Source organism: Narcine bancroftii, chromosome 13, assembly GCF_036971445.1.
Source record: "Narcine bancroftii isolate sNarBan1 chromosome 13, sNarBan1.hap1, whole genome shotgun sequence".
Lineage (NCBI taxonomy): Eukaryota > Metazoa > Chordata > Chondrichthyes > Torpediniformes > Narcinidae > Narcine > Narcine bancroftii.
In genome coordinates, this window is record NC_091481.1 from 13121236 (window position 1) to 13139731 (window position 18496).

The 18496-nt window shown below is 39.2% G+C and overlaps 1 protein-coding gene across 35 annotated transcripts in view; it reads right to left on the bottom strand.

Moving 5' to 3' along the window:
- shank3a (SH3 and multiple ankyrin repeat domains 3a) overlaps positions 1 to 18496 on the bottom strand; it is a 651448-nt gene that overhangs the window by 205308 nt on the left and 427644 nt on the right. For all 35 annotated transcript variants that reach the window (XR_011348059.1, XR_011348061.1, XR_011348060.1 and 32 more), the window contains one exon: positions 5964 to 6136. Coding sequence is in view for 32 of the 35 variants with exons in the window: in XM_069908797.1 (XP_069764898.1) it covers positions 5964 to 6136 (173 nt within the window). In the remaining 3 variants the exon portion in view is untranslated. The remainder of the gene's footprint in view (positions 1 to 5963; positions 6137 to 18496) is intronic.

Here is an 18496-nt window from a genome sequence, read left to right on the forward strand (position 1 = left end):
GATGGTCGGTGTGCTCTAGTAACCCTTAATGCGCCAGTGCTGATTGTCAAAAGGCAGGAGGGAGACGAGGATTCCCTAGAATTGCGCCACACAGAGAGTTGGCTGTGGAGAAAAGGAGGAGTGTTGGACTCTTGGGGCCAGGAGGAAGGAACCCTGATGGGGTATGGATTGATGCCATTGGCCAAGCCCGGAATATTCCGGACGAATTTAAATTAGCCGATGAGATTGCAGCTGGGTTTGAAAGTTTTCCTGTTTTTAGTGCAATTTTTCCCATCACTGTAAATAAGAATGTTAATAGGATCAACCTTATTCACTATAATGTCCAGCGCCTTGCAAATTTGACCAGGGACGTTGTTGAGGCAATACATCAACAACTGTCAGAAACTTCCCTTATGACACTTCAGAATAGGATAGCGATTGATATGGTCCTGGCAGAGAAAGGTGGAGTGTGTGCTATGTTTGGAGATCTATGCTGCACTTCTATCTCTAATAACACAGGGCCAGATGGATCACTCACTAAGGGGTTAACGAAACTTAGGGCATTGGCGAAAGAATTAAAAGCCCAGTCTGGAGTCTCCAATCCTGTTTTATCCTGGTTACAGGGAGTGTTTGGGAGATGGAGCACATTGTTAGGACAACTTTTGCTGGGTTTGTTCATTTCTGTATCAATTTTTATCACTTGTGGCTGTTGTTGTATTCCATGCATTCGAACGCTGGTCACGAGGACCATAGAGAGAGCCTTTGCTGACCGTGATGAACTGCCTCCGAAATATCAAGCTGTGCAGGCTGTGGAGCAAGACTATCTCACATTACAGGAGGCGGAGAAAGTTGCTGAGATCGATCTGGAGTCTGAAGGGGAATGTGATGGGAAGGAGGGATTGTGAATTAGATTGTTACACATATAATTTTAACCTTGCTTGTAACCTAAATATTATAACCTTGATTGTAGAACAAATATTATAACATTGATTGTAACACAAACATTATTAATCAGATTGTAGAACAAGTATTATGAATTAGATTGTAGACCATATGTTAACTTGGGAATTTACTAATGTACGGGGGGTTAGCTAGTTTTTTGCTTGGGGGCAAATGGGATGAAACTTGTAAACGGGCAATGGGATCGGGGTGACGGATGGGGGGTGTACGCAAAGGAGGGTTGGGGGAGCCCTCGCCCACCAGCCGAACTACCCTGTGAACAGAACCCGTATAGAGCTTGGCAATAATAGGCGAACTAATGTAACGCGGTGGTAGCATAGTCAGGGCGAGATTGTCCTCTAAAGAGGACAAAGGAGGGATTGTAAGGTAAAACATCATGAGATGGGAATGTGTAAGGAGTTACCCTGTACAGGGCTGTAACAAGATGTGAATGCATCCTTGTACTTACAAGATAAGAGAGACATTGATGGATTGAGAGGCAGGAAGCTAGCAGGGAAAGGATAGCAACAGTTTTAGTCATTGGACAAGTAATGATATGATGATGTTCTAAGCATGTATCCAAGGGTATAAAAAATCACCATTTTGCTGATAACGGCAGAATGCATTCTCCGACTAACATTGTTAGTCGCAAGTGTTACAATCCGGTAATAAAGAACAAAGAACCCTGATTTCGACTCAGTCTGGTGTTTGTCTCACTCATTCATGAACAAAGCAGACCTAACAGTAGTGAGAACAAGAGTGGGCTAAGCAGAAAGGTGAGCCAGTGCACAGCATGACGGTGATCAACATTCTGCTGCCAACCTGGACAGATTATGATCTTTCTGTTAGGACATCCAGATTCCATGAGCCTCGGGGATATGATTGTATGAAATGTTGAGCTAATGTCAATAAGCAGACGTCATTCTCTAGGTGGGACAGGATGGAGTGGAAGGACAAGGTTATAAGATCATCAGTGGAACGGATCTGTCTGTAGGCAAATTACAATGGGCCCAATGTCTCTGGGAGGTGGGTGCACTTTGATTCATTCTATCACCGGACACTCAAAGTATTTCACAATGGCGGAGGCAGTGTCAATGGACAATAGTCATTGAGGCCTGTTCATGTCATCCTTTTACCGGGTTAATGGTAGGATCAATGGATTGCTGCAATGACGTGTTGAAGATGTCAGTTGGTCTGCACAGTCTTTTAGTACCTGACTGGGTATGTTGTCTGGTCCTACTCTCTTGTGTGAGTTCACCTTGGATAGGGTTATCCCCCACTTCAGCTGTCACTGTGCAAGGGGCCTGCTTTAATGTGCACCATTACCAGTCACTCAAAGCATTTCATGATTATAAAGGCCAGTGCCACTGGATGGGAGTCATTTAGTCCAGCTACGGCCGCTCTCTTGGCCTCTCAGTTGATGGTTTTTGCAAGATTTTTAAGTACAAACCCATCCTTCCCACTCCACATAAGGGGAGAACAATGCATCAGTTGTCTATTGGACAAAGAACAGGGATTGGAGCAAAAGCTAAGTGCTGGGGAAACTCAGCAGGTTAGCCAGCATCCGTGTAGGAAAATAAACAGTCTGCATTATAGTCCAAGAGCCTTCATCTGGGCTGTAAGAGTAGAAGGGAGATTTTTAAAAATGTACAGAAGTGAGGGAAAAGGGTGGGATAAGAGTGGCAAGTGATAGGTGGAATAATGTGAGGAGCTGTTGGGCAGATAAGTGAGGTGTTGGGCAGATAAGGACAATGGGAAATGAGAGAAAGCAGGTGTGTGTGTAGGTGTGTGTGTGTGTGTGTTTGTGTGTGTGTGTCTGTGGAGACAGAGTGAGTGAAAGGATCTGGATAGATCAGAACAACAGTGGTCTGGTGTGGAAGAGCCTATTCACTTCAAGTTATTCAAAGAGCCTCAACATTACATCAGGGAATCTCTCATTGGAAATTGCCCATTGCAGTTAATTATAAATCTGCAGTGAATGCAACTCCAAATAGGACAAATTTATGCAGCCAACTAAATACATGGGATTCTATTAAATCAGCAAAGTCTGGAAAGTGGCCACTTCATTCATCATTAAGAGCTAGAGCCAGCATCAGACATCAGAACACATGGTGAATTCTAAATACAACTCACAAAGAGCCCTACATTTATACTAAGGTCTAATAATTTATTTAACCTTGTTAACCCTGCACTCTTTACTTTCATATTCTAACAGTCTCTGTAGTTCCCTAGTAAAACTCTAAGATATATCCTGATGTTTATGTTCGAAAGATATTTGGTCAGATATATGGATAGAAAGGCTTCAAAGGGCAAGAAACAAATGCAGGCTCATAGGACTAGCCCAGTAGGCCAATGTACTCAGCATGGACAAGATAGCTTTAAAGAGCCTGTTCTGTGCTCTATGACTCTTGTACATCACTCCAAAATATAAAATATATCGTTTGTTTGCAGTGTGTAATCTGCAATTCACAACATATAAAATAGAGATTTGCATTCAGAAAGTATCTCCCGTGACCTCCAGCCATCTCTAAATACTTCACTAACCATGATGTAATTTCTTGCACTGTGGTCTGTATGACACATGTCACAGTATGACAGTGGGAAACTTGACATCAAATTTTGCAAGGTCCCACAAAATACTACATAATCAATTACTTTATTGCTGTTGATGGATAATATTGGTCAGGTAATCATGAGGTATTCCTGTTCTCCTGTACATTAAAATTAAAACCACAATTAAATAAAAATATAGCCTTTCTGATCATGAAACACTCCCTCATTATGGAAGCAGAAAGTGGTCTTCTTCATACGCTCAACCCTCATGATCTCAGAACTGAAAGTCCAAATAAATTGGAGTAAATGCAGGCCATTCAATAAAATCATAGCTTATCTCACATTGATCTCAACTCCACTTTATTGCCTGTTTCTCATAACTTTTAACACCTGTACTATCTAAACATCTCAGACAATTACATTCAATGTCAATTTTATTCCTCTCTTAGATAAAGAATTCCAGAAATTCACAATCCTCAGAGAATAAACCCTTCTTCATCTCCTTCCTAAATGAGTTACACTTTATTCACCAAACTTGTCCCCTAGTTCTAGATTCCCCATGAGGAAAATTATTCCTTCAGCATTTACCTTTAGAATCTTGCAGGTTTCAATAAGACCATCACTTATTCTTCTAAATTCCAGTGAGTATATGCAACTTGCTCAATCGTTCTTTATAAGAAATGTTTATCTCAGGAATCAAACAAGTTAATTTTCTCTGAACAGCCTCCAATGCAAATATATTAGCCTATCGACAAGATCAAAAATATCCAAGCTGCTACAAATGCACTGTACTTTTGTAATAAGACTTCCTTTCTTTTTACTCAATCATTTTTACAACATTAATTTGTTGTTTTAATTGTTTGCTATATCTACATACTATATTTCAATTTGATAGAAAATATATTTAGATTGCTTAGCAAAACAGCATTTAGTATCCTCTCAATTAAAAAAAATTCTATTCATCCTACCAAAATGAACACCTTACATTCATGACATATGTTTGCACATTCAATTAGCCTATAAAACATTTTGTCACAGTTTGTCCTCCTCAGTTCTTGCTTTCTCACCTTGTTTTGTCAGCAAATTTTGGCAACAATATTCTAAATCTAAGTCTATTTCTATGGCACCTCCCTAATTACAGCTTGCAAACATTGCATCATAAAAGGTCTTGATTGCATTTCTTCTTGCAAGATATTCTAAATCTAGGGATCAGTATTTAAAAAGGTGTTTATTTTTCTCTAGGAAAATATCATGAAATGAATCTTTTATTTTCAATAAGCAAATTTCAAAAAATTACCATAGGTGGACTAAAATGGCAGAACAGGCATGGTGAACTGTATCTCATCCTGCTTCTAAACCAAGCTGTTATATGTTTGCTTGTTAATCTGAAAAATAACCCTTTGATATTAATTATATATTGACATTAAACCTATATTCATATATCAGTATTCTCCCGAACTCTGCATGTTCGGGATAATAGTTCCTTTTGCAGGAACTTTTAGGTGAACTTGACTGAATATTCCTTTATCCATCCTGCTTGTTACATGGTACAGGAACTGTTATAAACTTGTGTAACACAATTTCTATTTTATAAAGCCATGGTGACTCTTTTTAATGATTTGAATATCTGCATATTTTTCATGTAATTACTTTACTCATACTTCTGACAATAAAAAATGGAGACATTTGGTCCTGCTGAGTCTGTACTGGCTTGCACAGCAATCACGTCAACCCCATTTTCCCACTTAATTTGTTGCAACCTTTGTTGGGAGAGAGGGAAGGAGGAACAAAGTTATGAGAGGGGATGGGGAGAAGGGAATGGTTGAGTGTAATGAGGTAAGGTTGAATTGGGGAGGAGGAGAAAGGAGAGTGGGACAGAGAGGGGAGGGATGATGAGTGGGGAGGGAGAGATGGGGATGGGGTGGGGAGGGAAGTGGGGAGAGGGAGAGGGGGTGGAGAGAGCAAGGGAAGAGAAGGGGAAAGGAGAGGGGAGGAATGGAGGTGGGAGGTATTTGTAAGGGAGGAAGGGGAGGGAATGGGGTGAGTGGTAGGAAAAGGGAAGGGAGAGTGGAGGGGTAGAGAGGGGACAGGATGTGAGCAGGAATGGGGGTGGAGGGGTGGGCTTGAAAATGTCAGTAAGCAAAGAGCAAAGGGAAGCAGAGAGAGGGGCAGGAGAGAGGATCAGCAAAGAGGAATGTGAAAGAGAGCTGAGAGGGAGCGAGATGGGACAAGAGAAAGATTGGGAGAAGAGAAAGGGGCAGATGAAGGGGTAGAGTATACAAGTGAACAAGTGAAGGGCAGGAAAGAGGTAGATGGGTTAGAAGGGTGAGGTGGATGGGGTGCAAGAATGAGGGAATTGGAACGCAGTGGGAATGGGGAACCTCAAGTGAAGGATAAAGGGAGCGACCCAGTTCGATTGGGAAGTTTGACTGAGTGATGGACTGAAGGTGAAGCATCTCCCCACATTGCAGGCCATTTATCAATGGGCTTACCTTTGACGCGTTCCCCTCGGTGCAGCAGGATCTCGCCTTCTCCCTGGGGTTGATAGGGTTTCACCACGATGAAGGTCCGACCTGGGACTGCACTGTACAGCTTGCGCTTGGGTCCTCTGTGAACGGGGGCGCCCGATGGAATAGGGTTGGGCTCGGTGTTCACGGTGCTTGGGCTGTAAACAAACACATAGGTGACAGTGGTTCTTCCGGGACCCGAGCCGGGACCGGGGGCAGCCCCATCCAACATCCTCCACGCTCTGCCCGGGGAGGGGGGGAGGGAGGGAGATAGCGTCTCAACTCAGCTCGGCCGCTCCGGCCCGCAGCGCTCGGACACCGAATGGGAGCCGAGCACCGGGTCGCCTCTCATTGTTAATGGAAATAATGCTGTGATTTTGCTGGCCGCAGCCGTGGCCGAGGGTGCTCCATCCTCCTCCCCCGGCTTTGGAGCTGCTCACATGCCAGTGCTGAATCGGAACTCCGCTTCTCCACTCAGTCCCGGACCGCCAGAAATCTAACGCCCCGCCCGCCCTCCATCCACCCCACGCTCCTTGGGCAATGCCCGACCTGCTTCCAAAACGCGCCCATTCGCCCTGCCCACTGCATCCTTCATCCCGCCTCCAGAAGTCTGACTCCGCCTGACTCGACTCAACTCTGTGCTCTGCCAACAGTTTCTGATGTCAACAGTGAATGGGAACCCCAGCTTCTACTTCCTTACGAACTGCGATCAATGTAATTTAACACCTCGCCGTTGAATTTGCAATGATGCATTGGGTATAGGTCTTCCCCGGACTGGAGTGACACGATGGACGAAAATACACTGTGCACAAATTCTCCATACATGTTAAAACATTTTCAAGATACAACTACCAATAAAATGTTTATGGCATTAATGACTGAATACACTACAAATTAAATTAGTTTAATTATGGGCAGTTAGGTTGAATGAAATTAAAGAATTATAATTTTATGTGGAACAATATGATATGGCTGGCTATAAAAAAGCATGTTTTTTTTCGATATTAAGAAGAAATCAATCAAGAGCAGCCTGTATTTCCAGCATTTTCTGTTTGCAGTGGAGATTGCCAGAATTTTCCAATTGTTTGTTTATGGCCCACAAATATTTTGAGTCTGCCCACCAGTGGTTGACTGTCTCAAGACCCTCCTTTTGTTCAAAACCGGTCTTATTGATCATTTCCATTTCATCATATCTGTTGGGTCCTTCTCTGTACCCAGTAAGACACTGGTTCTTCCCATTAAGTCCCTGTTTTGCCCTGGGCCCCAGATATAACACACTGGTCTTGACATGATCCCTGAACTTCTAAATACATGTTTTCTCTCCATCCTTCTTCTCTACAGTTCTGAGGGGTAAACATTTCTAGTGACCTCTTGGTCACCAAGAAAGCACATCAGCACCTCTACTTCCTCAGAAGCCAGAGGAAATGTGGAATGTCACCAACATCCCTTAACACTTCTACATGTGCACCATCCTATCAGGAATAATATTGCTCAAGTCGGTGAGCAGAGTGGTTATAGCACCAGTGACCAGGACCGGAGCTCGAATCCAGTGCTATCTGTAAGGAGTTTGTGTGTTTTCCCTGTGTTTGCATGGATTTACTCTAGGTGTTTCAGTTTCCCCCACCATTCAAAAATGTACCAGAGTGTAGTTCAGTTGGGTATAATTGAGCAGCACAGGCTGGCGGGCCAAAAGGTTCTGGTACCATGCTGTATTTCTAAAACAAAAGACCCCAAGAAACTGAAGAGGGTTGTCAATGTGGCTCAGACCATCAGACATATCCCTCTCCCCTCCATTGACTCCATCTATAACTTTTACTGGCCTGGAAACACAGCCAACATATTGAAAGACTCATTCCACTCCATCCACACTCTCTACACTCCACTTCTCCATCCCAACCTGGTCAGGAAAAAAGATTTATGAGTATGAGATCATACACCATTAGATTCAAAGATAGTTTCTTCCCAACTCCAATGAGCCCAAAAATAGTTAACTTATGTTGCTTTTGCTCTGTACCAACTGATCTCCCTATGTAATTCTGCACATTTGTACTTGTACTATGTTCGAGTTGTCTACTGGTTTACGTGCAAAACAACCTCTATCATTGCATCTTGGTACAATTGACAATGCTTCTTCCATTTCTCATGCCTTTCCTTTGGAATTGCAATTAAGCAATAATCAGATTAAAACATGGGATAAAGTGGCAAGAAAATAAAATCTGTCCTTGATGAAATAAACTCCCTTGTAAGGAGACTTTTATGATGTGATTCCATCTCAGTGGGTTCTAACAAATGAATTTCCACTTTAAGAAGGGTGTAAACATACAATGAATATCATCTGAGTACCATGTCTTTAGAAAGGAACACCCAGTAAAGAAGATCCCATATCACTTTAACACTAACACAAGATACATGTTGATACACACAATTTGCAACACCAACCAAACGTGACTATTTATTATTATTATTAATTTTCTTTTATCACCCTTTTATATTTATTATCTTTTGTCCTCTTTATTGCAGTTAATTATACTTATAATTATATTATTATAACATAAGTGTTAATGTTTTTTTGTCAATGGTAAGCTGCAAGAAGTAAGACTTTTATTGCAACTGTATGCTGTACCTCCTTTGAAGAAGACCGCAGAGCCCACCTCACTGACAAAAGACAAAGGAGGAAAAACCCAACACCCAACCCCAACCAACCAATTTTCCCCTGCAACCGCTGCAACCGTGTCTGCCTGTCCCGCATCGGACTTGTCAGCCACAATCGAGCCTGCAGCTGACGTGGACTTTTACCCCCTCCATAAATCTTCCCCCTCCATAAATCTTCGTCCGCGAAGCCAAGCCAAAGCATGCTGTACATGAAATGACAACAAACTTGCATTCATTCAGAAATAGGGATTAAATGGTGAGTGTCTTGAACTTCTTTGGTGAAATTCCCTCCAATGAAAGGAGCAGAGAATAACTTACTGGGTTAGTCATTTGCATGCACTATTCAATGTTTCTCAATTTCTTTCAGAAAATAACCCCTCCAATAGAAAATTGAAAATGGACTTTTTCTGAGTCCAGTGACTTATATGTGAATATATTTTCAAAATTTCTTAATTAGGGAACACAGTTCCAAAGTGGTGCAGTTAATAGACTAGCAGCTGAAGTGATCATTGGTGCAGAGGTATAAATACCAATCCCACCATGGCAGCTGGGAAAATTAAGTTCATGTCTTCATGGAATTCTAACTGTTTGTGGATATAAAGATTTTAGGTTCGACTCCTGGCTTGAAACTACTGAATAGTCATTAAAAACTGAGATGATTCACTAATCCCTATCAAGGATGGAAAACAACTTATTGACTGCATTGTGTACAATCAAAAAAATGCACTGCAAGAATTCTTCCCAAAATCTCATCTCCAATACTTAAAAGGATAAAAGGCAGCAGATGTATAGTGTGCTCCAAATTGCACATCATTCTAATACAGGTAAATGCTCAGGGCAAATCCTGGAAGTTGCTATGACACTGTAGGAACATCTTCATTACACAGACAACAATGAGTAAAAGAAGTTACATTATTAACTGGCACAGGGGCATTTTTTTAATATCAGTAATACATTCTAGTCACGTCAGGGGTTGCCGTCAACCTGAGAATGAATAAAATAAATGAGAGTATTGCGGACAGAGCTGATCTGCAAGATAACCAGGTCACGGAGATGCAAGCTCGCACTGGACTGACATCACAATGGATCATGGGGGTTGTGATGATAAGGTCTTGGAGAGTTCCAGTAAAGTCAGTTGGTTGGTTCAGCTCACTCACAGCATTCGTGTGGTTTTTCTTTCATTCGCTGCACAGCATACTGACCACAAGAGGGTACTTTACAATGAAGAAAATTATGCTTAACCTAATCCTGTCCTTACTCACCAAAGTAAAGATCACTGGACAAAGCACCCTGACTAAATTTCCCCTGATGGACAGGTAAAAATTATAATCATACTTAAGGACCTATTGCTGTGTAGCATATCTAACATAAAAATTAAATTAAACATATTTTCTGATGTGAACTGTCATATTTGGCATGAAGCATTATTTTTTGCAGTTTGTTTTGTTGCTTGCAAATTAGCAAACAAGCACTATCTAGACTGACTGCTTTAGTGGACCATGAAGGTCAAGATGACAAAGTATATCATATAGCCATAGTCGACACATAAGCTCGCTCACTAAAAACAAAAAACACCAAAAAACAGGCCACCTGGCCCTTGAAGCCCACTACTCACCCCACAATTTAACATGATCATGGCTGATCTAAGCTGGCCTCAACTCATTTTCTGTGCTATTCTTCCATAATTCTTTACATTTTGATCTATCAGATATTTATACATCTTCATTTTAAATGTTTGTAATGATTTAATCATCCACCTCAGCAAAGAATTTGGAGACTCACCATCACCTTTGAATAAAAATTTATAGCTTCTTCAGTCTTAATAACTAATCCCTTACCTTGTAGTTTTGCTCAAGCCCAAAACATTGGTTATTCAACTTTATCTTTACTATAAATTAGTGGGAAAATAAAGGCCTGGAAGTTGTTAAAATCTTAGAGAAGATGATAAGGAAGGAAATGAGGTGATAAAGAAGGGAAAAAATAAATAATACAAGGAGGTAAGCCAATAATATCAAAGAGGACAAAAGCTTTTAAAAATATATTAAGAGTAAAAGAGTGACCAAAGTAGACATAGGACTGAAAGAAAACTTTATAATGGGAGACAAGGAGATGGCAGAGGAACTGAATGAATATTTTGGATCAGTCTTCACTGTGGAAGACATTAGAAGCAGACCAGACTCTCATAGATCTCTGAAAAGAGAAGTGAGTGCAGTCAAGATCACGAGAGAGAAGGTACTTGGGAAGCTAAATGGTCCAAGGGTAGATACATCTCCCAGATTGGATGGAAAGCACCCTCAGGTTCTGAAGGAGGTAGCTATAGAAATTGTGGAGGCATTGGTAATGATCTTCCAAGAATCAGTGGATTCTGGTGTGGTCCTGGTGGACTGGAGAATCACAAATGTCACTCCGCTGTTCAAGAATGGAGCAAGGCAGCTGTGACAGATTATGTTGTGTTTGTATTGTACATAGATATGTTTTTGGGAGATATATTGGGACAGGATTTTTTAGTGCAGGTCACATATAAACACTTCAGAACAGATCTCATTTAAAATACTGGAGCTCTGCTCAAGCCAGACAGGATGGCTCCTGGGGGCCTTTGCAAAAACTTTGGGGAGTATCCAAGAGACTTCACTAATGGATTGTTGTTTTGAAAAGCAACAGATGAAGGAGATCGGAGGAGTAGTTCAGAGCCACAGGGTGTTTGGAGTGCAGCTTGCTGTTCTAAGAGGGCTGTTATGAGCCCAGGGGACCCGAAAACCTAGCAGCAATAAATAGTCACCAAGACAAATGGTTACTTAAACAAATATTGCTTTTAATTATCTTTAAACATGAAAACAGAATCATACTCCAACTTATCACTATTAACTTAACTAACCTAACTTAACCCCCTTCTAATTCTAAGTGCACGTGTATGTAATGTGTGTGTAAGTTCAGAAAAGTTCTTTGATTCATAGTACAACCTCACTTCTCATTCCACCAAGTTCACTGGTTGCAGGCAATTCTTATACTGTGCACAGAATTGAACATTTATGAAGTTCACCAGACTTTGGTGCTTGAAAAGTAAATGGTTATCACTCAGGAAGGTTATGGTCAGTTTTCAGAGAGAGATTTATTGTTCCTGGACACAACCTTATCCCTCTTAATCAGCCATTTCAGTGTCTCGCCAAAGAAATGTGCCCCATTCGGGTTTTCCAGATGATAACCTCTTTCTTTCAGGTCACCAGAGAGTTCCTTTGGCAAGACAATGACGTGGCTGATTAAAAGGGACCAGTTTGTGTCCAGGAACAACAAATTTCTCTCTGAAAACCGACAAGAACCTTCCTGAGAGGTAACCATTTACCTTTCAAGCACCAAAGCCTGGTGAACTTCGTAAATGTTAAATTGTGTGCACAGTCTAAGAATTGCCTGCAACCAGTGAATTTGGAGGAATGAGAAGTGAGATTGGACTATGAATCAAAGAACTTTTCTGAAATTACATAAACATTACATACACATGCTTAGAACTAGAAGGGGTGTTAAGTTAGTTTAGTTAATAGTAATAGTTAAAGTTTGATTCTGTTTTCATAATTAAAAGCAACATTTGTTTAAGTAACCATTTGTCTTGGTGAATATCTATTGCTGGTGGGTTTTGGGGTCCTTTGGGCTCATAACACAGCTAATAAGAAATTATAGATCTATTAGCCTGACGTCGGTAATTAGAAAGCTATTGGAGTTGATTGTCAAGGATGAGATGACAGAATACCTCGAGGTACATGAAAAGATAGGTCCAAATGAGCTTAAAGGGTGGCATGGTTACTGTGGCGGTTAGTGCAATGCCTTTACAGGACCAGCAATCGGGACTGGACCTGGGTTTGAATCCCACGCCGTTTGTAGGAAATTTGTACTGTGAAGAAATTGCTAATATTAATCTTTAGTTAAAAATATATATATATTTCTTAGGAAAAGGTTTTGTGGGGGGCATAGCCATGCTAATGAGTTGAGCAGGTGTTTTGAAAGAGCTCTCCACAAAAAGTATTCAAAAGATTTTAAAAGCTCAAAAAACAGAATTTTATCATCAAAAATAGATAAAGCAAGTGCTAAACAACTGAGACAACCAAGAATAAAAACTGAAGAAGTAATAGCTCAGCCAGGGGAACTTCATGGAAACCTGATGAAGGAGTGTCTCAACAGGGGCCTCAGGACAGGCTGAAGCCTGCAGAGCTGGGGAATCAGCCCAAGATATAGTCTCCATCCTGAACATATTGGAATCAGCGAGGAGAGGTATATCAGAGAAAGTAATGGAAATTTAAGAAGTTGTGGATGACTTAAGTGAACGAATGACTCATTCAGAGGCTGAGCTAGATAAACAAAAGACAGGCTGAAGGCACTGGAATAAATAGCAAAAATATGGGGCAGAGAAAAGAAAGGACTGATGGACAAGATTGACTATATGGAAAATTTTAGCAGATGTAATAACGTAAGAATCTTTGGACTGGGAGAAGGAATAGAGGGAAAAGATGTGGTGAGTTTCTTTGAAACATGGATTTCACAAATGCTAGAACAAAATAAGTTAAATGCCAAGCTGCAACTTGAAAGGGCTCACCAGATCCTCAGACCCAGAAGAACCAGCGAACAGTGACCACGACCAGTCCTGGTAAGATTTTTAAGTTACTGGGAAAGAAATGCGATCTTGGGAGCAGCATATGAATATTCAAAACATAATAATGGCCCATGCAATACAAAAGTAATGTTTTTCCAGGACTCCAGCCCTGCCTTGATCAAACAAAGAAAGGAATTTGACGAGGTAAGAAGACAAATGAAATCTAAAATCTTTGAATAGTCAATGATTTATGCAGCAATGCTGAGGATGGATGTCTCTCAGAAGGTAATCAATGAATTTTCAAGAATAAAGAAGTGAAAGAATTTTTAAGAAAGTTATGAAAAGATTAAAGTCACCAGCTGAAAAAGCTGAAAAGATCATTTCAAAACAGAAATAACTGAAATATGTATCTTTTTATTTATACCAATAGTCTTGTTTTCACTGTTAAAAGAAAAAAATCATTGGTTTATATGGAGGGCTCTGAATAGACAGAAAGGTGGTAAGGAAAGTAGCAAGGTGGGAACTCTGACTTGGGAGGAAAGATAGTGCCAGGAGGGGAGCAATTTTAAAAGATAGTGCCAAAGGGAGAGTTTCTTCTTCTTCTTCTGTGAGCTTTTATTGCAGACTTCTGGGTACAATTGTCCATGTCACTGTCAGAGCTAGGGATGCGTGTGTGTTTCTTAAAGAGGAAATTTATGTTTTGGAAATGTCTTTTAATAGGGAAATTTTATCACAGTATTTAGAAAATTGGGATTATTGTTATACAATATTTGTGTGAGAAATGGTATTAGTCTTAATATTAATGGGATAAAATTAAAATTAAAAGTAGATACAATCTTTTAGCAGGAAACACATCTTACCAAATTGGAACATGGTAAGTTAAAAATAATATTATCTTCCTTTGGTTCAAAGGCTAGAGGGGTGGCTATTCCAATTAATAAAAATACATCAGTGTTAATAGAAGACATCTCAATTGATCAAGCTGGAAGGTATGTAATGGCACACTATAAAATTTATGGACATTTATGAACATTTATACCCAGAATTATGACAATTAAGCATTTATGAAGGACATCTTCTTAAAAACAGCAGAGGGAAGACAAATATATTAGTTGGAGGAGACTTTAATTTTTGCTTGGACCCAATTCTAGATAAACTGGCAAGAATAATAACAAGGATTGAGTTATTTTTAATGTCTGCTCAGTTAAAAAGTAGAGTGATTAAAAACAGAAAATCTAGCGAGGCTTCTGTCAGACCATTCTCCATTAATATTAACTATAGCAACAATGGAAAAGCAAGAGAATGTGTACAGATGGTATTTCAATAGTACATTGCTTAAAAGAACAGACTTCTGCAAATTTATTAAGAGACGGATAGAAATATTTTGTGAAACAAATCTGCCATCTACTAATAATAGTTTTTTTGATATGGCTCACACTTAAAGCATATTTAAGGGGACAAATTATATCCTATACAAAGAATTTTAAGAGGGAATATATGGAAGAAGTAAACAGTATGGAGAAGGATATAAAAGAATTAGAGAAAAAAAATCAACGAACAGGACTACAAGAAGAATACAGATTACTGGAGAATAAAAAGCTAAGATACAATATAAACATATAAGACAGAAAAAAGCTATATTAGAAACTAAACAACAATACTATGAGTTGGGTGAACAGGCACACAAAGTTTTAGCTTGGCAAAATAAAACAGAGGAGTCGTCAAGAATATATAAGCAAAAAGAAATTAACAACACTTTGAGACAATATTTCATAAAAAATATACAAATCAGAATTACTAGGAGATGAGAACGAAATGTAAGAATTTTTGCTGAATGTCGAACTTCCAAGGCTGGAAGAGAGAGAAAGGATAGAATTAAATACTCCCTTCACAATCAAAGATATCAAAAAGCCCTGGGCACCCTACAGGCTAATAAATCACAGGGAAAGGATGGATTTCCACCTGAATTTTATACACAATTCAAAGAATTATTAATGCCCCTTTTAATGGATGTCCTGGATCAAGCTATGGAAACACAGGCCCTCCTGGAGTTATTCTCAACTGCGATTATTACAGTGTTACCAAAAAAAGAATAGGGATCCACAAAAACTTCATCATACAGACCAATATCCTGGTTAAATGCTGATTATAAGATACTAGCAAAAGCATTGGCTAATAGGTTAGGACGATACTTTCCAAAACTGATACATATGGACCAAGCAGGATTTGTTAAAGGAACGCGTTCCTCAAATAGTCTAGGAAAATTGTTTAATAATAAAACATATGGAAAAATCTGAATGAAATTCAAGTATTATAGTCTCCCCAGATGTGTAAAAAGCATTTGACCATTGTCCCTTTTATTTAAAAAACTGGAAAAACTGGGTATAGGCAGAATATTTATAAACTGGATAAAAACTTTATACCATAAACCACAAGCTAAAATAATAACAAAAAATTATCAGATGTCGGCAGTGTTCTCCTTAAGTAAATCGAGTAGACAGGGATGCCCCCTGTCCCCAGCACTGGTAGAGGGGATTCAGATATAAAGGACTTCAAAATCAGACAAGAAGAACACAAAATCAGTCTATTCACCGATGATGTGCTATTGTACCTATCAGAATCAGCTAATTCTTTGAAAAATATTACAAGTAACACTATAAAAATATGGAAGAACATCAGGCTACAAAATAAATGTGGATAAAAGTGAGATAATGCCATTAACAAATTTTGAATATGAAAGACACCAAAAAGGAAGTAAATTTAAATTGAAGATGGATGGAATAAAATATTTTGGAATAGCAACTGACAATAACTTGAAAAATCTGTACAAACTAAATTATGTTTCTCTTCTTGGGAAGATAGAAAGAGACCTGCAGAAATGGAGATACTACTGATTAGTGGGAAGTGTTAACTGCGTCAAATGAAAATGATGCCAAGACTGCAATACCTTTTGTCAATCGCTGCCTATTCCGTCACCTAAAAACTTTTTAAAGCTACTAAACAACCATACTAGATAGTTTCTATGGAATAATAAGGTATCAAGAATTGCACTGGAAAAATTGACATGGGACTATGGGCTGGGAGGTCTTAAACTTCCAGATTTCAAAAAATATTACCTAGCTGCACAGGCTAGATTTCTCATAGCCTTCTTCATTGAAGACACCCCCCCCTCCACCCTGTCGGGTTCAAATGGGAATGTACTCAAAGGAGGAGGAGGAGGAAACAAAGGATACTATCTATAAATGGAGTTTCAGATCATGAAAGAAAAAGATGGATAATCCATTCTAATACATATGATTAGAATGTGGAAATAAATTAATAAATAAATAGGAAAAAAAGTAGGGATATTAATAAAAGCATCATTGTGTAAAAATATGTTATTGCCCATGAACATTGGCAATAGAATATTAAATTTGTGGTATGACAAAGATATAAGATATATTAAGGCCTATTACACAAAAGGAACTCTTATGTCCTTTGAACAATTAAAACACAAATACGGACTGGCCATGGGACCTTCTTCTGCTTTCTCTATCTTAGATCATTCTTAAGGGAAAGATGGGGATCAACCTTGACCCTATCTGAAATTAGTGAAACTGAATGAATGGTTTGGATGAGGAATATATCCAAATTTATAACAAAAATGCACTATGCTCTCCAGAACGAAAGTGCAAAACCAGGATTGCAGACGTCAATGGAAAAATGGGAGCCAGACTTAGGTGTGGTGATTTCAGAAAGAAGTTGGTCAGATAGCATGTCATCAATTATAAATGCCAGAAATTGACTAGTTCAGTGTAATGTTTTACACCAATTATATCTTACCCACAAAAGTTACACAGATCAAAAGCTGAAATTTCAGAGATGTGTTTCAAATGTGGGACTGATACAGGAACCTTATTACATGCCCCGTGGTTGTGCGTGAAGTGAGGCTGTTTTGGCAAGAAATCGCAGAAAAATTAACCAGGATCACAGGAGTGGCCTTCACAGGTGACTTGTAGCTATATCTATTAGCTAATTTCATGGAAATAAGTGACAAATTGACCAAATATCGTTTATAAAAATAGCACTGGCGGTAATGAAAAAATGTCTTGGAAACCCGACTCCCCTCTACTTAGAGCATGATGGTCTGTGGAAATGAGCAGCTGTATACCTATGGGGAAAAAAAATCACATACAACTTAAAGAATAAATATGACACTTTTGTAAAGGTCTAGCAGCCATAACTGGACCACAAAGGGGCCCAGATATAGAAATAAAAGGAACAAAAACGGGAATAATTATATATATAAAAATGTAGTTTCCCCAACTGTACTCTATATACTTAAAATATATGTAAGGTCTGACAGTGAAGGAAGCTGTATGTATGGAAGGGGAGGAGGGATGGATTTTTTTGTTTTAGTTTGTTGTTTTTGTGAGAAAAAAGTTTAATATACTGTATATTTAAAATGTCACTATGTGTAATTTAAAAAAAAATTCCAAAAAAAAGGCTTTGTGGGTGGAAAGGGACAAACACAGACACCACAAACCCTTACTCACAGAAACCATTTTGAAAGTCAAAACGTTTGCTAAACTATTGATGGCTCAAGTTGTGTAAACAGCCATAAAACCTTAGTGATTGTTCAGATGAAAGTCTGTTTGCTCGAAGAGACAGTTTGGCTGCTACTTCAGAGCATTAAACAGTTTTATTATTGTTGGCCATTGAAATTTTGAAGATAATAGTGTTTGCTAAGGAGAAGCATATATGTACAGAAAGAGGACACTAGTGGGCAGCAGACAGAGAGGAGTCATTTGCTTTTGAATTATAATTTTGAAGTGATCTGGAGTAACTTCAAAGTCAGCAGTGAGGTCATGTAATGTGATTAAACACACTTCAAGGACACATCTTTAATATTACATAAGTTTTAATCTGAGGAGAAATGCAATAACATTCTGTGTGAGGAAAAAATTGCTTGTGTTTTCCTTGTCAAGGGAGGAAGACAAAATTGCAGTGCTTCAGAAAGGATGGTCACGTTGCTGCTTCTCTTGGACAAGAAAGAGAGCAGTGTTGCAGTGGCATTTTAAATAGCCACTTGTGACTGACCCAATTCTGGGTAAGAGAAAGCAAGACCATTCTTGTTTCTGGATCATAATCATTTTGATGGTTACTTTGTCAGACTCATTCTCGAGTTTGTGAAATCATTATGTGAAACACAGATACTGTAACCTCCATGCAAGAGAGGTAAATCATTCATATGAAGAAACAATTTTCTGAAAACAACTCTACAAGAATTTCATGAGTTTTGAGAAGT